Source organism: Xiphias gladius, chromosome 15, assembly GCF_016859285.1.
Source record: "Xiphias gladius isolate SHS-SW01 ecotype Sanya breed wild chromosome 15, ASM1685928v1, whole genome shotgun sequence".
In the NCBI taxonomy this organism is placed as follows: domain Eukaryota; kingdom Metazoa; phylum Chordata; class Actinopteri; order Istiophoriformes; family Xiphiidae; genus Xiphias; species Xiphias gladius.
The window spans coordinates 3,399,131-3,419,849 of NC_053414.1; the positions used below are offsets into that span (position 1 = coordinate 3,399,131).

Genomic DNA, 20,719 nt, shown 5'->3' on the forward strand with positions numbered 1-20,719 from the left:
ATTTGCTCAAATATCCTGGAGGGAGCAGATCCAGCCTTTTCGGAGGTTAACTATTTTTCAAATCTGCTACCTCAGTGCTATTTTTAGCACCTTTTTTATTCTCCATCGTGATGTGAAGTGTCACAGTTTGCTTCCAGGGCGGTGGTGTTACCTGCTCGGAGGTTCCTGGATGCGCGCTGAGTGCATTTTCAGCTCTTTCGGTCGGGCTGCTTGTCGGTTAAACAGACAGCGTCACCTCAGCCCGACCACACTTTCCACCCCGCCGGTGAAATACCACAGAGCAGCTCAGCATTTTCAGACTCTGGAATATTACAGCTGCCTGCCTCCCTCTGCAGCTACAACTGCCACTGTCCTCACATAAAGCAGCCCAGCAGAGTCGTCAGCAGCTGGACGGACCGAGAGCTCGGGCCGTCAGGTTAAAGACAGTCCAGTCTACAGCCTTATTTATTAGTCGGTTAATTTCTGATTTAATAAATGATTATCTGTTAATCGTTGAAGACATGTTTTAGTCATAAAAAACTGACAAAGATTCACTGGTTCCAGCTTCTCTAATGCCAAAATCTGCAATACTAAACGGGATATTTTGGGGGGTTGGATTAAAAAGTTTGAAAATGTGCTATTGTGCTATTTATTTGAAGTTCTGGAGACTAAATGATTAATCAAGAAAATAAGTGGCAGATTAATGGATTCTCCAGTGAACAACAGGGAAAATTAAATACTTCAAACACAAAAAAGGTGATAAATGTTCATTATATCCAATGAGGAATAATGAGTCGATCTTCACAGGGATAACTTGTTTCTGTCCTATGTGGGGGTTTGCAACTCATTCAGTCTTGAGAGCAGCAATCACACACTGAAATTCTAACTCAGTATGTTAACGTGAAATATTATTATTATTATTATTATTATTATTACAGAATATCATTTCCTAATTTTAGATTCTCAGTTTAGAGGAAGTGCTGCTTTCTTTTGTTTTAATGTGACAGTAAACTGAATATCTGAGACAAAACAAGACATCTGAAGGCATCACATTGGCTTTATGAAATGTTTACGTTTCACTGATCAAATGATTTACTGGGCAAAGCACGAAAATAATTTTCCAGGTTAATCAATGTAATGAAAATAATCGCTAGTTGATACCCTGTTTGAGACTTTTTTTCTTTCTCTACAGGAATAGCTAACAAAGCTAAATCCTGAACATTACATGTTAACATTCTTACATCACAAGCTAACTGTGAGAATGTTAACATGCTAACGTTACGTTAACATTACGTTAACAACGTTACATACTGATACATACAATGGATGAAGGACTGGTTTGAGGAGTCAGGGGCTCATAAAGTTCTTCAGCCAGAAAAGAAAAAAAAAAACAGAAACCCTGAAACTCTGAAAATCAGTCAAGCAAACAACACATTAAAATGTGGTTATTGTGGTTTTCGTAATAAGGCAGTAAAGTTGCTATACCGTTACCTTTGAACTCAGACTATCATTGTAGAATACTGTAATTGCACATTGACAACTGTTAACCAAATATGACAAAGAAAAAAAATTCCCAAAAAATATCTTGCCAAGCTGCTCACAGCCTTCCGAGGCTTCACTAACCAATGATAAGAGCAGCGTGTATGTAGCCTGGGAGAAGAAACTCGGGGAAAAAAGCCTTTTTTCTGCTGCTGCTGCTCCCGAAGCTGATTGTCGTTCAGGTACAAGGTCATTTACACCAGCCTCTATATGTGACTGCAGTTCTTTCACAGTAAAAGCCCTCCAGCGACACTTCTTTGCCTCTTTGCCTCTTTGCCTCTTTGCTTCACGCTTTGTTTTCCTCAGTTTACCAGCAGCCGGAAGGGTTGTCTTTACTGTGGAGCGGCCGCAGACACTAAACATCACTCCACCTCAGCGCTTTCTCTCTGACCGCTCTGAGCCGCTGTGTTCGCAGGCGTCGGCGGGGCGGTGATCGAGAGAGCCGTCCACTCGGGGATGATCAACCCCAGCCGGCAGTGGCAGACCCTGAAGCACAACGGCCCCGTGGCTCAGTTCCACTTCCAGGTCCGCCTCAGCTGCGACGAGCACTACTACGGCTTCGGCTGCAACAAGTTCTGCCGGCCGCGAGACGACTTCTTCGGCCACTACGAGTGCGACCACAACGGCAACAAGACCTGCCTGGAGGGCTGGTCCGGTCCAGACTGCAACACTGGTGAGATGTCAGAGGGTTTTATTGACATATGGGGATAGTTCTCTTCCTTTGGTGTTTTTGCCTGCTTCAGCCCATTAAATACAATATTTTTATATTCTTGGTTTCCCTCCTTCCAGGCAGACATTGGTTTCACTGCATTTATATTGAAAATCAACTTCCTTGAAACTTGCTGAGATGAACCATAACAGTCAACTTGTCAAAGTTGTTTTATGGTGCTGTGGTAATGCAGTTGAGAAGCAGGGACGTTTGAAAAGAGAGACTTTTCGTGTTGGTGCGTTCAAGTGCTTGTGGGAAACTACAGACACCCATGAACGCAGAGTCAGAAAGAAATTCATGCTCTTCTTGTGGCAGCGGTCATGTTTGCTTATGGTTTCTCTCTCTGTTTCTCTCTGCAGCGATCTGCAGACAGGGCTGCAGCGCCGAACACGGATCCTGTAAAGTCCCTGGAGAGTGCAAGTGAGAAACATTTATTTGTTTGTTTTTTTTCTTCTTTTACTTATGTCGTTTAGTTGACCAGAAAAGCCTCGAGGTTGGGAAGCAACAACACTGGAAGGGAATAACAAACTCTGACTTTATCACACACGTTAATTTGAGACGCAAAAATAAGAAAAATATATCCATTTTCAAGGATTTATCACTTTATTCATTCCAGTTATTTATTCAAGTCGAGCCCACCAGTACTGACTAAGTGTGTGTGTGTGTGTGTGTGTGTGTGTGTGTGTGTGTGTGTCAGGTGTCTGTATGGCTGGCAGGGAGATTACTGTGATCAGTGTATCCCTCATCCCGGCTGCGTTCACGGCAGCTGTGTGGAGCCCTGGCAGTGTCTCTGTGACACCAACTATGGAGGACAGCTGTGTGACAAAGGTAAACACACACACACACACACACTATACATTTTAGTTTGATGAACTACCTCAAACTGACCTCGTGAGCTCGTCCTGAGAGTGTGAACTCAAAAATCTGTAGAAACTTTTCAGAAAAAATGAAAAGCCAAGTCTCTGGATGATGTAATCTAGGAGCTTTTATTTTGGTAGGAAAAGGTTGGCACGCTGGTGGTGAGCTGTCCTGCTAGGAGGTGATTGATTGATTGATTGATTGATTGATTGATTCAGCTCACTAACCAGCAACATTTCACCCTCATCCTTTTATGAAGAAATAGTGCAGTGATTGATCGAATTCACAGGGTTTAAGTTAAACCCCTGGAGGGAATTTATGTGGTAGATCTGCTAATTAAAGATTTATGAATGAACAGCCTTAATAACTGCTCTGTTAACATAATTAAGGTACTATTAGCTCTCTGATTGTGAAGTGTCGAGGTGTGTTGTTTTTGTCTCGCAGATCTGAACACCTGTGGGACGCGGCAGCCGTGTTTGAACGGAGGAACCTGCAGCAACACGGGACCAGACAAATACCACTGCTCCTGCGCTGACGGCTTCTCTGGAGTCAACTGTCAGAGAGGTGAGAGGAACAGGGTTGACGGCTCAGCACCCTCCAGCAAGGCACCATGAAGAGATTTCAACCCTGCCGTGGTGTCAAGCTGCAACTTTTTCTTATTCACAACAGGAGAAAAAAACAGCAACTCAGTGACAGTAAAACAGAGATAAAAACTACACACATTAACATCAAAATGTTATAAAACATTAGGGATGAAGAATGATACCAGAACGAAGGGACAAAACCATAACAACTTTGACTGTGATATTACTTCACATTAAATTTTATCAATGAAACAGGTCTTTAAATTCTGTTTTGGTAGATTTTGTTTTGATTTGATGTCCTGATAAAAGAACTGTAATTAAAAAAAGCATCCTGGCATCAGTCTTGGCACTTTGTTTAGCTCAGATGGAAGGTCTCTGAGCTCCGGGAAAAACAAAATCAGTTTGGCAGGTTCATCTCCGTCATGTGGAAAAGCCAGGTCAAAGGTCAGGAGTCAGATGGCTGTGTTTAAGTCCAAAGGACTCAAACACAGCAGGGCGTTAAACGGCAGTAAGCGGGAAAGTTACAGAGTGGCCTTGTTTCGAGCTCAATCGCAAACGGCGACTGACGCGATGGTTTCAGGCTCCTGTAACACAATGCAGTCAGTCTACAGCTTTTAACGGTGTTTAAGAAAGCAGATGATGAGCGGACTAGTTTTCATGATGTTGGTTTGTCCTCCTGAAGATTGTTTTAGTCCAGAGTGAGAGAGCTACAAAAAGTACGGGGGAGATTTCCATGAAAATCCCTGTCTGGAAATCCTTGTCCCTGAAGGATAGGTCATAATAATTTGGTTTACCCCAGGACCTTTCCTTTGGTGCTATCATCAGGAAAATGTTTCTACCCGTGCATAAGAAACCATGAAATCTACCGGTTAGACTTTCATGAAATGGTCTGATCCCATTCCTGCTCCCCAGGGGATGAACCACTGAGATTTTTACACCGGATAAAGAGCAAACATAAACTGCCCGTAACTAATGCAGCACCAAGATGTAAAGATTTATAAACCCAAAACATGCACATTTACCCTGTGTGTTGAAAACCTGTCGACACACAAAGTATTTTAAAATGCACAAAACGTGTTCTTTCACAAACATTGTGCTAGTACATGTATAGCACAACGCGATGCAAATCCATGGCCTTTCTGAGTAGGAGAAGAAAATAGGAACGTGTAGCTAACACATGAAGTGATTGTGCCATGAGTGTGTAAATAAAGGGAGTGAAGGGGTCAAAGTTCTCATCTGTACGAAATCACAGTGAACTATTAAAGTCTTGAGAGAGTCAACACGTTCTCACTGACGGGATCGTTTTTTTTTTATAACCGCTGAGCCAACCTGTGTGTGTGTGTGTGTGTGTGTGTGTGTGTGTGTGTGTGTGTGTTTGTGTGTTTGTCCCCACAGCGGACCATGCCTGTCTGTCCAACCCCTGTTTGAATGCAGGCAGCTGTGTGGAAACCAGTCAGGGTTTTGAGTGTCGCTGTGCCCCCGGATGGACCGGACCCTCCTGCTCCATCAGTAAGACCTTTTCCACCCTTCAACTTTTATTTAGGTCCTTTTTGAACTTCCAGTGAGGCTTGATCAACTGGTGGAAATTCTTTTTTCTTTCTATCTCAGATGTGGACGAATGTCTGGTGAACCCCTGCAGTCATGGAGGAACTTGTCAGGACCTGGTTAATGGTTTCAAGTGCATCTGTCCTCCTCAGTGGACCGGGAAGACCTGCCTCATCGGTCAGTGCTCCTTCAGTCGAAGTACCATACATTTTACAATTCTGGGATAGGTTTGCGAGGCTGTTTAGGAAACTATTTGCGCTCTTTAAGTTATGATTCATCTCCTCCATGGTGGAGATTTTCCATCAGTTTTATACACAAATAGATCCATCTCATCAGTTGAAGCCACAGTTGACATGGATCTGTTTGTACATAAACTTCTACCTCAGACGTTTTCAGTCCGGCAGATCGGATCTCCTTCCCTCGCCTCGTTCCCGCTGGGACTCCTGCGGTTTTGTTCCTAATCTCCTGGATCATCCCTGGAGAAATGGTTGTGGTTTAGGGGGCGTACCTTCCGGGATCCCCTCACCGCGGCGCTAATCCACCGCTGACCACAAACTACCAACCACATGCTCCTCAACCTTTAACTGTGGCTGGTTAGTTTGGTCTGCCTGCACTCGTTCTGGAGCCTGTTTTTTCCACTGCTGAATGATTTTGGACACGTCCACTGCTTTCAGATGTTCCTTCTAGTGCTCCTGACTGAAAGCCAGACTCAGAATAGCAACTGAGGACTCCAAATTAACACATTAACACTGTTTACTGAGAATCAGGAATGATATTTGCTCTGTCTGTTGTCAACGTGCCGTGTATCCTTGGTTGTTCATTGACTGAGTAAATGGTGAAAGCTAATGAAGCGTCATTTAACGCAAGACTATAAAACAGACGAGGAGCCACTGTGGCCTCAAGTGGCATCGACAGGATAATGCTAAATGCTAAAATGCGGAAGAATCAGAAAGTCAGCAAACTGACTCAGTAATGCCACAGCTATGTCTATCGAAAGTTAGGTACTGGTCAAACCAGACCAAGTAAGGCTTTAACGATGATGATGGAGATGAAAATAAAAATAATAACAATAACAACCTTTATTTATGTAGCAGCTCTTATAACATAAAATGCAGCTCAAGGTGCTTTACAAGAAAAGGTATTAAAACAAAAAGATTTTTTAGCAACAAAACCCCTGTGTGTATGGCAGTGGTAAAAGTGGTTCGGGTAGAGGTTTAGATTAAAAAAATGATCACTTGTCGTTTTATTTTCAAATACAACGTCATCATTGTCCACAGCTGCACTAGCAGCTTTGTCAGGTTGTACTTAGGCGCAGCGATGCTTTGAGCGAAATGCCAACGGTAGCATGGCAACATGCTCACAATGACCAGGTTTAGCGTGTTAGCACGCTGACATTTACTTTTCAGCACTTCACCAAACTCCCCCCGCTGTCTGCGGGATGCTGTGCTTTCCCTCTGATCTGTTTATTCCGTTTACTGTTCTGTGTCAGATGCCAACGAGTGTGACGACGACCCCTGCGTCAACGCCAACTCCTGCCGAAATCTGATTGGAGGGTACTTCTGCGAGTGCCTCCCCGGTTGGATGGGCCAGAACTGCGATACCAGTGAGTACCCCGCAGTCCTGCGACACAATAATCTGTATAGTGAGGGAAAGGATGTGGGACGAGGCAGCTGGAGCTGTGGATACAGTCGGGATGTCAGAACGTTCGACCGGCATCAAACATTTACAAAAGGCTTTTTGTTTGAAACCTCGTTTGGGGATTTTCTTAAATCCACGAATCTCAGCAGCAGGACAGAACATGTAGGTGAGGACAGATGATTGGAAGAGTTGAAGATAATTCTCTGCCACATCACTGGATCCTTCCCCGTGAGACAACCATTCCTGTCGTCTTAATCAGCATCTTTTCACTTTGTTTACAGACAGACACAGGTTCATTAAACCTGAGTTTAGCATTAAAAAGCATTAAAAAAAAAATCTGTGAGCTGTTTGGACAATGGAAATAATCCCTGCACCTCCGTCATTTCCTGTTTATCTGACCTTCAGCTGTCTGACGTCCCCTTTATGTCCATAGCAGCCTGAACATTACCTCTAAAATATAGAAAAGAAGCAGAGAGAGGAGGAGAGCAGCAGGTAGAAGCACGACGACACCAAACCCTCCAGAACAATCGTGTGAAGGTTTCCCACTCGACGTCCAGCGGCAGCTTAGCTGAAGGAAAACTCATCTTTCAATGTTTCCGCTCTGACTTAAATCTTTTCAGACGAGCTTACGCAAAAGTTTGGTTTGAATTTTTCTTCCGCAGATATCAATGACTGTCGGGGCCAGTGTCAGAACGGAGCTACATGCAAGGTGAGGGGGGGCGCGCATGCACGCACACACACACACACACACACACACACCTTTTTTTCCTCTTCAACTGAGCGAGAACCAGCAAACGCTGAGCCCTGCATGTAGGACAGGGACATGACTGTGTGTGTTTGAGGCCTCCATGACAACAGCAGATCAGATTTCTCCAAGCTCTCATTTCCCAACAGAAGATAAACAGTCCGTCCTCATTCCTTTCAAAAGCAGGTTGCTGGGTTTTTGTTCTTTTAATCTGCCATTCTTCTTCTCACAATGGTTTCTTGTTTACTGATGCGACCCAGCTTACATTACATCCGCAGCAGTTTCGAGTCCACGTGTTGGGTTTGATTTACAGTATTTATGGGTCAGTGTCATCACAAAACATTTAACAAAATCGGAGTGAAGTAACTTTAACAGTTCCTTTCCTCAGAACATTATAACTCTGGCTATAAATATCTGTATGCTGAATTTACAGCTGTTGAGACTAATTTAATCTCCTTTTAAAAAGGTCAGTTTCAGCCTGGTTATTGTTTCCTCCTGCTTTAAATTTACCGTAAAGCTGAAAAGACGTTAAAGATGCCGATACATTCCAGTTGTACAAGGACAAACGTACATTACAGAGGGATGTTTTGATAAACCCCCACTGTTAGTGTGGCTGCTACAACACAAATTTGGCTAATTAGCTTTGCGCTAACAAGACTTCTCAATATTGGCTTCCTTAAACGGCTCAGACCATGACGCATTTTTTAATATGAAATACTTGCGTCCTACGTGAGCAGAAAAGTCTGTCGGACATTCTTTTCTTTTCCTTCTGTTTTCCGTCATCAAGTGTTTGTAGTGTTGTGTGTCTTAGCCTGTTAGCTGCATCGGCGCTAGCGTACGTGTTCCGGTCTCCCTGGCGGTTCCGAACGCACCGGAGCGCGTTGTCGGGGCCTGTTGCGAATGAGCAACACGTGAAGAAATCAAAGCTGATTGCGAGGCCGACATTAGTCAACGCAGTGCTTCGTCGCGTCCTTTAAAAATGGCGTGTCTCCACAGCGGTCCTGCTCTCAACTCTTAGCTACGGTGCGAAAGTAACGTCAAACTATCGCAAAAGTAATAAAGGTGACTTGACGACTGAGGTGAATTCTCTTCGTGTGCAAGGTGATTTTTATTACAGTGATTTTAAAATCAGTGGCTGCCTGAAAACTGACGTGTGATTGGGAAATCGGACTCAGGTCAAACGCACCCAAGTGCCAGTATGGTCCTATTTAAAGAGTACGCCCGGTTACCATTAGAAATCCTAACTCGCTGTTCATCTCTCTCCTTCAGGACCTGGTGAACAGTTACAAGTGTGTGTGCGCTCCGGGCTTCGGCGGCGAACACTGCGAGAAAGACGTGGACGAGTGCTCCAGCGGGCCTTGCCTCAACGGCGGCCGTTGCCATGACGAAGTTAACGGCTTCCACTGCCTGTGTCCGCCCGGTTTCTCGGGAAGCCGCTGTCAGGTGAGTCGCTGTCAGCGGGCTACGCCCACCGCTACGGCCACGTAAGCGCAAAGTGGAGCTGTACTTTTCCACAAACTGACATCCAACCTTGTTTAGGCACAACACTGACCACGGCCCTGAAATGAAAAATGAAGTCTTTTAACTTTCAGCGGGACTTGGTCTTAAATCAGTCTCGTGATCAATGGATTGACGTTTACATTTGCAATTTAAAAATTAAAATTTGCATTTCCATTTGGAAAACAAAGAAAAATGTTTTTTTGGAGGTTTGGCGGTTTCATCTGCCAGGAATGTTTTGGTTGTAAACCGTATTAACTAACCAGTTACAGACAAACATTTACCATCACGTAACAAACATTTAACATTTCATCTGCTTTTGGTAAGTTCTGTCCTGATTTGATCAATATCCACTGGCCTTGAGACTTTGAAAAATTCAGGTTTAAATTTAATTATACTGCGCTAAGGGGAACCTGCTTGTGTGCTCATGGGTTTATCCAATAATGGGGGGAAAAAAAAATGAATTTCCAAATCTCAACCAACATAACGAACAAACAATAATGACGCAGCATCCAAACATACAGCTCATCTAAAATCTTCAAATGTAAATAAATCAGAATGAATGTAGTGTCTGTTTATGCAGTGATGGCGGGTGTAAACAGCACCAAACCTTCCACGTCTGTTTAACCTCTCTTCCCTCTCTACCATGTTCCCCTTGTATTTTGTCCGGCTGGTCGTGCCGCTCGCTTTATTGTCAGAGATAATCGCCGTTACGTTACACCACGTCTTTGTCTGGCTGGTTGACGCTCCAGGCAGCTCAAACTTCAACCTGAAAGAGTGTGTTTAGAGATGTTTACGCTCAAATTGACGTATTAGCTATTGACGGTTTCTGTCCGGAGAATGATCAATATTGTTATCGTCATTGGAAAATCTCGTATCACCCAAAGGTGCGTTGGCGATCTGTTGGTGGTTACCGTGGTGGCAGGTGTTATAGAAACAGTAAAATGACGGGTATCATTTGTCGCTGCTGAGGCTGAATTGTTCTCCCTTCTTCTCCTCCTCCTCTCTGTCCACAGTTGGATATCGATTACTGCCTCCACGGTCCGTGTCAAAATGGCGGCCAGTGTTTCAACCTGGCGGCCGACTACATCTGTAAATGTCCCGAGGACTACGACGGCAGGAACTGCTCGCGCCTGAAGGACCACTGCCGCACCACGCCCTGCAAAGGTTCGCGTTCAGTCTACGTTCAGTCATTGTGCATCACTTTAATGTCCCGTTCGACTGCTCGGACACTTCGTACAGGTTTGTTTCCTAGAAAAAGGAACTGAAAAGTAAACATAAATTCACTGCGAGGTTGTTGGAAAGAATTGTATAATTTGGTAGTAATAAGTGTTCAGCTGGTCCACTCTCAGTTACCAGTCTTTTCCATACACACTTGGCAGAACATGCAAAAAATATTGAGAAAAATGTCTACAAATGAACATGGATGTTTCCAGTAGTAAATGAATAATGATGGCTCCGACCAGCTGGCAGGCAACCAGCGGAGGCTCCAGCAAGTTACTGGTCGCAGCCAAGAACTATGCCACGCTCATGTCATATTGTTTGAACCGTAATTACAAGAAGCGGGGTCGGGGGGGGAAAACGTTCACGTCAGCGGCCAGGCTTGTTGCTCCAAGTCGGAGATATGGGGAATTTCTGACGGTGACGACTTCTCCCGCTCGGTGAAAAGGCCTGCAGACGCGTCAACAAAGGGTCCAAGTGTCGGCAGAGCGGCCGCGAACGCATCACAGGAATAAAATCTAACCTCATCAGCGATGCAGTCCGCCCCGCTCCTTCCATCGGAGCCGATGCTGCTAAGTTTGGCAGGAAGCTAACAGGCCTCCAAATGAGAAACAGAGGCTAACGTTACTCTCTGACCCGTCACACAAGTAAAAAGCAGCTTTTCTAGGCTTTTCCAGTTTGTACAGATTAGACAGATGTGACGTAACGTGTTGAGGTTTCAAGTATTTTCCAGTTCTCTGTGTTTTCTCGTGTTTTTAGACGTTTTTTTGAATCCCCCTTTGTCTGCTCTTCCTCCGCTTCCCCAGTGATTGACAGCTGCACAGTGGCGGTGGCGTCCAACAGCACACCGGGCGGGGTGCGTTTGATTTCGTCCAACGTGTGCGGCCCCCACGGGCGGTGTCGGAGCCACGCCGGCGGACAGTTCAGCTGCGAGTGTGAGGAGGGATTCACCGGGACCTACTGCCATGAGAGTGAGAACATGAGCTTCTCACGCTTCTTAAGCTTTTGGCCACTATTGTGCATCATTATGTATTTTTGTTTCCTTTGCATCTTCCCATTTTTTGAGCTCTTGTCTAAATTCGGTTTTTTCATTCTGAACTTTGCTTTAACTTAAAGCCGCTACAGAAACAAAACTTCTGCCGAAGGTTGAATTAAACACTTTCGTATAATATTATTTCTTTCCTTTTCCTTCTGTGTCTCTCAGACATAAATGACTGCGAGAGCGCCCCCTGTCTGAACGGAGGGACCTGTATCGATAAAGTCAGTCAGTATCAGTGTATCTGCGCCGAGGGCTGGGGCGGCCCCACCTGCCAAAACAGTGAGTCGTCCTCTTCCTCACTCTTCCTCCTCAGCAGCAGCAGCAGGAACCGCGAACGGCCGACATGTCGGAGGAGTTTCTGACGTTGTTTCTATCTCGCTGTCGTGCAGACATCGACGACTGCAGCTCTGCTCCCTGTCAGAACCGAGGCGTCTGTCGAGATCTGGTCAACGATTTCTACTGCGAATGTAACAACGGCTGGAAGGGAAAGACCTGTCACTCGAGTAAGTCCCGTAAATATACTGTGTGTGTGTGTGAGACAAGACTTGAGAAACTGGACTCATTTCTGTTTGAGTTTTCTTTGACCTTTCTGACCTTTGTCCCCGTTTTTATGCCCCCAAATCCTCCTCCTACCCCCTTTTTTAAAAATGTATATTTTATAAAATAAGGAAAAGTTTGGGCTTGAAACGTTGTACTTTTCCTAATGTAATCAAAGAAATCGCAGTCAGGTTTTTGGTCTCAGCGCCTGGACAAGAAGGATGCGTTTCCCCTGATTGCTGTTTATTTATATAACATATGTTTTAAACTAGTTTGTATTTTTAAATCAAAAGTATGTGTTAATAAATGTCATCATTATAGTCTTAGATTCTGGTCACACCAGAAAGTGATTGACCAAAATCCTTTCATGTTAATGTCATTAGAGGCGAGTTTATTCGCAAAGTGTTTGAGACAAGGCATAAAAGGCATTGAGACAAGATGTAAACACAAGGCAATAGAAGAAGACAAATGAATAGGATTTCAAAAGTAGCAATGACATAGAAGATAAAAATAAGATCAATAATGCAGATTAAATTGGAGAATAAGAGTTGGCGCAGACCTCAAGCTACACTGAGTCACGACAGCAAAACATCCTACGTGACCTTCGTTCTGTAATGTTTTGTTTTGAAAGAGAAGATCTCTATGAAACGGCATAAACTGAACTTGTAGCAAAGCTCTATAAAAGTAGAATGTATGCGGAACCTCCGCAGAGGTTCGGTTTGAGGCGCTCGGATTTCACCGTGCAGTCTCCTGCACGTTTTGACGAAGTCTCCCAGGGGTTTTAGGAGTTGGACTTCATTCCGACTCGCTCAGCGGCGGACTGAAGGCTGTTCTTACTTCCAGGAGAGAGTCAGTGTGACGAGGCGACCTGTAACAATGGAGGGACCTGCTACGACGAAGGAGACACCTTCAAGTGTCTGTGTGCTGCGGGCTGGGAGGGAGCTACCTGTAACATCGGTCAGTCGACGTGTGTGGGTTTTTCGGTTTTTGTTCTTGTTTCCGTGTTAGCTACGCGGCTGACAGGCGAATTTCTGTCTTTCCAGCCAAGAACAGCAGCTGTCTGCCGAGTCCCTGTGAGAACGGAGGAACCTGCGTAGTGGACAGAGACTCCTTCAGCTGCGTCTGTAAGGAGGGCTGGGAGGGCGCCACCTGCAGCCACAGTGAGTCACTGCGCGAGACTCGCCTACGCCTCTTTTTTATAGAACAAAAACCAGAATTCATTCAGGATGATTTGTCAGGTTGGAAAGTTTCATGAAGAGCTGCAGAAATTAGTCGACTAATCAATTAGTTGATTGAACGACGAATAATCTGCAGCTATTTTGATAATTCTTTTTTTTTATGCCTGCCTGTATTTCTCCACTGTCTTTACCATTTAACGCTGAACATGTTTTGGAAAAAAATGTATTTAGTATTGAAATCCCACTTATGGAACAGAGCATTTAGCGTGAAAACTGTCCGCGCTATACTGTAATAAGCTAACTAAACTTTTAGTATCTAATTTTTAGCATGTTATAATGCAACAACTGACAAAATTTGCATAAAAACGCAAACTCATAAAAACAATGCTAACATATTACAGATAACGTTTATCCTGTTGGCATACCAAGCTAACGGCGTTTGCATTGTAGCATGCTAACGTAACATAAGCGCATTAGCAAGCAGCATTGAAAGTCATTGGGATTCATCCTCTGGTGAGCGGGAACGGTTTAAAGGCGTCCCGTGCTGTAACTGTCGAGACAGTCGCCGCGTACAGACAGACAGTTGGACCAAACAGAGACAGTGAGCGTAGTCTAACACAACACACTCTGTTCCTTTATTTTCCAGATGCCAACGACTGCAGTCCTCATCCCTGGTGAGTTAAACTGAATTAAACATCTGTGCTGTTGATGTCCACACACACACACACACACACACACACACACACACACACACACGTACTTGTATACATAAAAACTAGAAAAACACACTCTTCAGTCACAGTATGCGGATTAAACTGTCAGGACCAGTCTTACGTTTTTGACTGCTGCTGTTACATGAAAAAGCATAAAAAAACAGAAAACTAAGTATTTTTTTGACAACACACATTTGGTTTTGAAAATTTGGTTGTAGCTCAGTGTCAGAAATCCCTGTCATCCTTCGACTCGAGCTTGGAGCTGAGTGATTTATTTTCAGTGATAAACCTTCATATCTTGCATTAAATTCTCCTTTTTGGCCTCCACCTTGTTGTTTGTCCTTTCACCAAATCAAATCTGGAACAAAGCAGGAACAAAACAACAAAGTCTCTGCCAGTTTCACTTTTTTATCTGCTCAGCTCCCACTCTTCTCTCCAAACCACAGAGTCAGAAACTGCTCATATCTTTGAAAAACATCGATCAGGAAAAAAACATTTTTTCCATCTATAATTAAGATTAGGGTTAGGCATGAGGGTTCCAGCTCAGTTAGGTCAGGCTTTTAGATTCATAGCTACGTTTTTTTTGGTGGGAAATTATGGTGAATTCAGACCATTTTTTTTCCCTCCTGAGGACAGAATTCTGTTGTTCTGCCTCTTTTTCCAGCGTTTAAAGTCTTGTTATTGCAGAGAGAGTAGACTGTAGCTATCAGTAATCATCTCTGTCCTCCTGCAGTTATAACAGTGGGACCTGCGTCGATGGAGACAACTGGTATCGATGCGAATGTGCTCCGGGGTTCGCCGGACCAGACTGCAGGATCAGTGAGTGTTGACCTCTGACCGCTCAGCCTTCCCTCCGTCTATCCCTCCGCTCGTCTGCCGCACCTTATTATTCCCAACGCATCTTTTCTGTTTCTTCATCTCGCCCTCGATCTCATTTGCTGCCCCTCTCTTTTCCCGACTTTTCTCACCGGCTTTCAGTTTCTGCCTCAGTGCCTTTAAGCCAGGCTTAAACTTGTGTTAACTCGGGTCAGAGCGGGTTGGATTTGGATGCCGGACCACACAGAGGAAGACAGGACTTTATGGACCTTTTTGTTAAATCTCTTCCAAACCTCAGCAGCTTACGGAGCCGATTGTTCCCCGTCTTCTCCGGGGTCCGTTTCATCTCTGTGTGTCCAGTACAGCGAGAGGTCCAGGATGTGTTTAGTCTAGCTCAGCACAAAGACTGTCTGTCTGATTTACATGTTGTATTTGGGCCGGGTATTGCTCGGAATGTCTCTCTGCCACTGCAGATACGACACTTGAGTACTTTTCCCATGCCCTCCTTTGAGGACCTCGGTCATGGAAAGCTAAATCTATTAGTCTGTCAGTCAGTCATCAGAATAACAATCTGCAATTACTTGAATAGATTCCTTGTTAAAGACAACATTTCAAGGAAAAATGAGAAATTCATCGAATTCTCTGGTCCTGGCTTCTTTAAATGTGATTTTTGAATGTGTTTTCTTTGTCTTATGTGATAGTAAACTGAATATCTGTGGGTTTTGGACTGATGGTCTGACAGAAAATGCAGTTTAAAGACGTCACGTTGGGCTCTAGAAAACTGTGATGGGCATTTTTCACAATTTTCAACAGTTAGTTGTTTAATCGAAAAAATAATCAACAGATTAATTGATGACGAAAATAATCCCCATTTGCACGCCTGCTGTCAGGCAGATTCCTCTCTGCTGCAGGTGTGTAAGATCTTGTGTTCTGCTGATGTTTTATTTTGGAGAGACTGCTCTTCACCTGTGAAGACAATTGAAAACAACAACAAAAACAATGGCCGTCATCCATCTCTTTCAGACATCAATGAGTGCCAGTCGTCGCCCTGCGCCTTCGGCTCGACCTGCGTGGATGAAATTAACGGTTACCGCTGCATCTGTCCAGCAGGAAGAACTGGCCCCCGCTGCCAAGAAGGTAAAACCTCCGCTCCACAGTCGAACAGCAGACACTCTGTATAATTTTTTTTATACTGTAACAATAGTTCTGAGACATATTCCCCACTTCACCTGCAGAGTGTTGAGTGGCCAAAACCCAGTTAAAGAAACAGACGAGCATTGATCTGTAAAAGAAATAGTGACTTAACTTTTGCTTCAGCAATAATTGCTAAGAAAGGCTTTGAAATGAATGACTTATAGTTCGACAAATGAATTGGTGCTCGGTAGCTCTGTCATTAGGTCTCTGCGTTTTGAGGGTCATCATACCAGAAACCAACACATTTCGCAAAGCAGAGGAAGTCTCAGTCACATGTTTAGTCAGTGAAGATGCCGGTGGAGTTTTGTCTGCTAGTTACTGGGTCAAATGCAGATTTACGAAGTTAAACTGATTCATCATCAAGCCGACAGTCCTCAGCTCTGATCTCAGGATATCTGCGCACAGAGACAGGTTAGGGCCCAGAAGTCAGACTTGAGTGATGACGGGGCCGCTGCTGGTTGGTTTTTTTCTCTGCAGTGTCGGGCAGGCCCTGTGTGGTCGGAGGGCTGGTGTTTCTGGATGGAAGCAGGTGGGACGAAGACTGCAACAGCTGCCGCTGTCACAACAGGAGGGTCGCCTGCACAAAGGTAGGACTGAGACTTCATTTGGATTCGTGTGTGCAGGCACACTAATGTTAAGGAGTTGCACGTTCAGCCTTCAAGACATGGTTTTAAGAATCTGGCAGAGAATTCCACTTGTTCCATGTGCAGTTTAATAGTGTCAGAAATTTTCAAGAAAAAGCTACATAGGCAGACAGAAGTACCATTTCTAGAAACGTCTTTTTGTATAGTAGCTTGTCCCATATACAGTGTATCGTATTGCTGTGTACGTTGGCCAGGAAGTAACAAAAAACTGCGGCGGGTCTATAGAAATGGCAGAGATGTGTTTCCACCTATAACAGTCCACCCGAGAGGACTGACATGTTTACCTTTACACTGCAAAATGTCCTGCTAAGTTGCATCTCGGTCCTAATTCTTTAATAACGAAATTTAAGGGATCCTCAAAAGGGCAAAAACATACAATCACTCAACATTTTTTGAAAAGAGTAAAAGGACTTTTACAGTGAAGTCGTAAACTATTGGACGATCTAACCTCCGCCGACCTTTTGTCTCCGACAGCGTTGGTGTGGACCAAAACCTTGTAGCCTCCACAGTAAGACTCATGGCTCAGAGTGTCCGGCCGGTCAGACTTGCGTCGCCGTCCGGGACGAGCGCTGCTTCGTCAAGCCTTGCCCCAGCCAGGGTGAGTGCTGGAGCCCCACCCACCAGGCCCCGCCCGCAGCCAGGTGTCACCCTGAGAGCAGCTGTGCCAACGTCACCTTCACGTTCAACAAGGACATCATGGCAAAGGTCGGTCTGGGTTTTTGTGTCTGCTTCCACCTTCTGAATTTCTAATATTCTCTCTGTCCGGCTTTTATTTGCTTGCTGAGCAAAAAACAAAAACATTTGTTCCGTTGGTAGAAAGGGCCTGAAACTTTGGGACCCTTGATAACATAATAAAAAATCCGACATGTCGAAGCCTCTCAATAAGCCTTATCATGCTTTACAGCTGATTACAAAAAAGATTTGTTCATAGCTGTAGCATCATACAGAAGATCTGATACCTTCATGCTGTTGTAGTTGCTGATGTTTGTCCTCTGCTGGGGCGCTATAGGGTGTGACAGTGGAGCAGGTTTGTCGTGAGCTCAGGACCCTCTACGCTGTCAAGAACCTGTCCGCAGATTCCTCCATCTCCATGACCTGCGAGCCATCGCCCAGCACCCACAACGAGATCCACGTAGCCATCGTAAGTCGCACCTGGTCTGAAAATGTATCGTGAAAACCTGCACAAAGTCTACAACAACTCTCTGTGTTGCAGAGTAACGATTGCTGATATAAACTAGCTGATGGGTTCATTTCCACTTACTGCCAGTACGTCACATTAAATACACAACCTGTGAGCCAGATCCGTTTTATTGGGAAAGACCAACCAATTGTTGAAGAACTATTGGAAAGGCTCTCATGAACTGGTTAAATGGTTATTGTGTTGTGTGAATTAGTGATTTGAAGGTACTGGAATGTCACAGACAGACCGTAATGGTGTTTTTCTGCTGAATCCTTCAGTCGACGGAGGACCAGAGGGGAGGTATGACTTTCGTCAAGGAGATCACAGACAGGATCATGGATCTGGTCAGCAAGAGGAGCACCAACAGCACCATCATCGGCGCCATCGCCGAGGTTCGCATCCAGAGACGGCAGAGCCACAACCCCAACGGTGAGCTGCTGCTGGGCTTCTAAAAGTGGAAAGAGCATCACTGCTCTACAACTCTTATATATTCGAACATGAAAGTTCCTTCTTGACTTTAGAAATTGTAGTTTGACAAAATAGTCTTAACTCAAGGTCCACTTACTAGCTTTCTCCGACGCCAACAACCACTCTTGCCCAGGGAGGGCATCGCCGGTATACGACCACCTGTTATCACAGGTTCCACAAGTTCCACATTTAGGCCATGTGATGACATTTGAGCCCTCTCTCCATGAAAAACTGAGGACAGACAACTGTGAGATGGGGTTGAAAGCTCCTGGAAATCTTGAGTTAAGACTATTTTGTCAAACCGGATATGCACGTTTTGGGTTGGTGAATGGATGGATGATTTTTAAGCCCCACTTCTGACTGATACAGTTATTGTTTTTCAGACATCTGACGTTTCAGATATCTTGTATCTAGACTTAGGTGTTCTGTAAATGAGTTGTTATTATTATTATTGTAAGAAAGTTTAACAAACGGCCAAACCTTTATCCACAAGTTTTCAATCTGTGGTGTCAAATCCAAAATGCTGCCTCACATTATTATACATTCAGCACGGCTGAAAAAAGCGACAGACCTACCTCCATAGAAGTATTGTCAATCTTGCGCTCTGTCCTAAACCTGGGGTCACCTAAGGCAGGTGACTACAAGGTAGATGATGACCAGCTTGCTAGCTAACGAGACAAAATGTGTAAATAAGGTGGGAGCTATACTTTGTGCTAAGCTAGGCTAAACAAGCCCTGGACCTCTTGCTCAAAGTTTCAGACCGCTCCTTTAAAGACCGCTGACTGCTGCGGAGTCGTAATTAAGGGAGTTAAAGTTATAAGGTATTCAGGCGACATAGAACAAGTGTTTGTTTTTTTTCCCCATCAAGTGTCTTGAGTTGTTCACTGACTTCCGCTCCTCGCTCCATCCAGCAGACTACCTGGTGCCCCTGCTGGTTTCCGTGGTGATCGTCGTCTGGGCGTTGGCAGTCGCCTCCATGTTGCTATGGTGCGTGAGGAGGCGGAGGAAGCAGAGCGCCCACACGGGAGTCAGCACCCAGGCCTCGTCATCTTTGGCGCCAACGCCTGAGGACAACAACGCCCTCCACAACAGCGTCAGCGCCGCCCGCGAGCAACTGAACCACATCAAGAACCCAATCGAGAAAAACCCACCAAACCACCACCAGCAACAACACCTCCTCCTCCATCACCACCTCTACGAGGACAAGAATTCTGTCAATGCCAAGATCAGGAAATCGGACACTGGGAGCCAATCAGATGAGGACGAGGTGGACAAGAGGCTGCAGAAGGCAAGGTTCCCCAGGGCACCGCCGCTGTACTCGCTGGTAGACTGGGAGGAACAGCCCCCCCACCATACGACAGGCAAGCCCCCACACTGGACTAGCAAACAGGACAACAGGCAACTGCAGTCGCAGAGCGTAAACAGGATGGAGTATATTGTATAACCAGCGAGCTCAGAATGACTGGATGGAGATCAGAAGCGTGAATGACCCCTGGGGGACGTTTTGGTCATTTCTAGTCTTTTTCTTACGTTCGTTTTTGTACAGAACTGAATTTCAGTGGATTCATGGCTTTGTTTTTTGCTGTTTAATTTATGTTTTGACTGACGCTGGTCTGAACAGTCCACTGTGGTTGGCTGGATCTCCGATTTTGTGGACAATAGAATTTGGACGTGCAGAAGCATTCCTGAAAGCCTTACATGCACCATCGGTTTCATTCAAAAAATAGTTTTGTTGTTTGAATGTGCTGCTGACTTGTTGCACCACAGCACCTGACGAATTTGGATAAAATATTTATTTTGTTTTTTTGGGGGGGAAATTTCAGTGTCAGCAGTTGCTGCCAAGATGAAGAATCGTCCATGCTTTATGTTTCTGTATAGATGTGTAAATAATTTTTAATTAATCATTGTGTATATTTGATTTATTAACTTAATCATCAAGAGCCTTAAGATATTCTTTTTTTTTATTTATGAGTTTAGAGTTGAAGGTTTGACAGCTTTGTAAGCTTACGACTTCTTGATGGAAATTGTTTTTTTGATATATTTTTTGTCAACGCCAAAAGTGTCCATGAAAGAATAGTTTATTTTTAGCCTTTTGGATTTGGGCATTTTTGTGCCTCGTGTTTAATTCATTTTTCTGTTGTTTGATACCGTTTTGTTGGTATGTTTGCCAGGGTTTTCTCCTGAAAGTCCTCTACATGTAAACGGAAAGGGGGGTGGGGGTTAGGTGCTGTGCGGTCGGAGACAGATTTTGCTGCTGCAGGGTGTTTTTTATACAAACCAACATGGTGGCAAACATATTGCTTTTGCTACTGAAAAGAAATTCTTCAAGGGACGCAACTTTTTTTGTAGTAATTTGTATTTTTTATTTTTTTTTGTACAGTTTAAAAAAAAAAAAAAAAAAAAAAAAAAATAGTTGAACAAGCTTTGCATCCAGGTTCCACGTGTTTGTAAAAATCTGAGTGATCAAACCTGGATGATTAAGGACGAACTTGAAGAGAGAGTTCAACAAGAATACTGTATAGCTGTCATGTGACATGTTGCCTGTTGTTGATTGGAGGATAAAATAAGGTTTTGAAACCATGTTTGATTTCAGTTGTCAGCCCCTTTAGTTTATGATGACGGAATTTAAAAAAAC

General features: G+C 44.4%; 1 protein-coding gene across 3 annotated transcripts in view; it reads left to right on the plus strand.

Moving 5' to 3' along the window:
• The window catches only part of LOC120799785 (protein jagged-1a-like), a 38,883-nt gene extending 18,389 nt beyond the window's left edge, over positions 1 to 20,494 (plus strand). For 2 of the 3 annotated variants that reach the window (XM_040145150.1, XM_040145148.1), the window contains exons 4-26: positions 1,934 to 2,191; positions 2,587 to 2,647; positions 2,925 to 3,055; positions 3,530 to 3,649; positions 5,065 to 5,178; positions 5,278 to 5,391; positions 6,704 to 6,817; positions 7,515 to 7,561; positions 8,867 to 9,040; positions 10,111 to 10,261; positions 11,122 to 11,286; positions 11,520 to 11,633; positions 11,744 to 11,857; positions 12,735 to 12,848; positions 12,935 to 13,051; positions 13,716 to 13,743; positions 14,516 to 14,601; positions 15,622 to 15,735; positions 16,270 to 16,379; positions 16,911 to 17,141; positions 17,446 to 17,577; positions 17,895 to 18,045; positions 18,996 to 20,494. In XM_040145150.1, the coding sequence (XP_040001084.1) occupies positions 1,934 to 2,191; positions 2,587 to 2,647; positions 2,925 to 3,055; positions 3,530 to 3,649; positions 5,065 to 5,178; positions 5,278 to 5,391; positions 6,704 to 6,817; positions 7,515 to 7,561; positions 8,867 to 9,040; positions 10,111 to 10,261; positions 11,122 to 11,286; positions 11,520 to 11,633; positions 11,744 to 11,857; positions 12,735 to 12,848; positions 12,935 to 13,051; positions 13,716 to 13,743; positions 14,516 to 14,601; positions 15,622 to 15,735; positions 16,270 to 16,379; positions 16,911 to 17,141; positions 17,446 to 17,577; positions 17,895 to 18,045; positions 18,996 to 19,528 (3,293 nt within the window). In that variant the 3' untranslated portion in view covers positions 19,529 to 20,494. The remainder of the gene's footprint in view (positions 1 to 1,933; positions 2,192 to 2,586; positions 2,648 to 2,924; positions 3,056 to 3,529; positions 3,650 to 5,064; positions 5,179 to 5,277; positions 5,392 to 6,703; positions 6,818 to 7,514; positions 7,562 to 8,866; positions 9,041 to 10,110; positions 10,262 to 11,121; positions 11,287 to 11,519; positions 11,634 to 11,743; positions 11,858 to 12,734; positions 12,849 to 12,934; positions 13,052 to 13,715; positions 13,744 to 14,515; positions 14,602 to 15,621; positions 15,736 to 16,269; positions 16,380 to 16,910; positions 17,142 to 17,445; positions 17,578 to 17,894; positions 18,046 to 18,995) is intronic. The other variant, XM_040145149.1, reaches the window with a different exon arrangement.
• Positions 20,495 to 20,719: the final 225 nt, after the last annotated feature.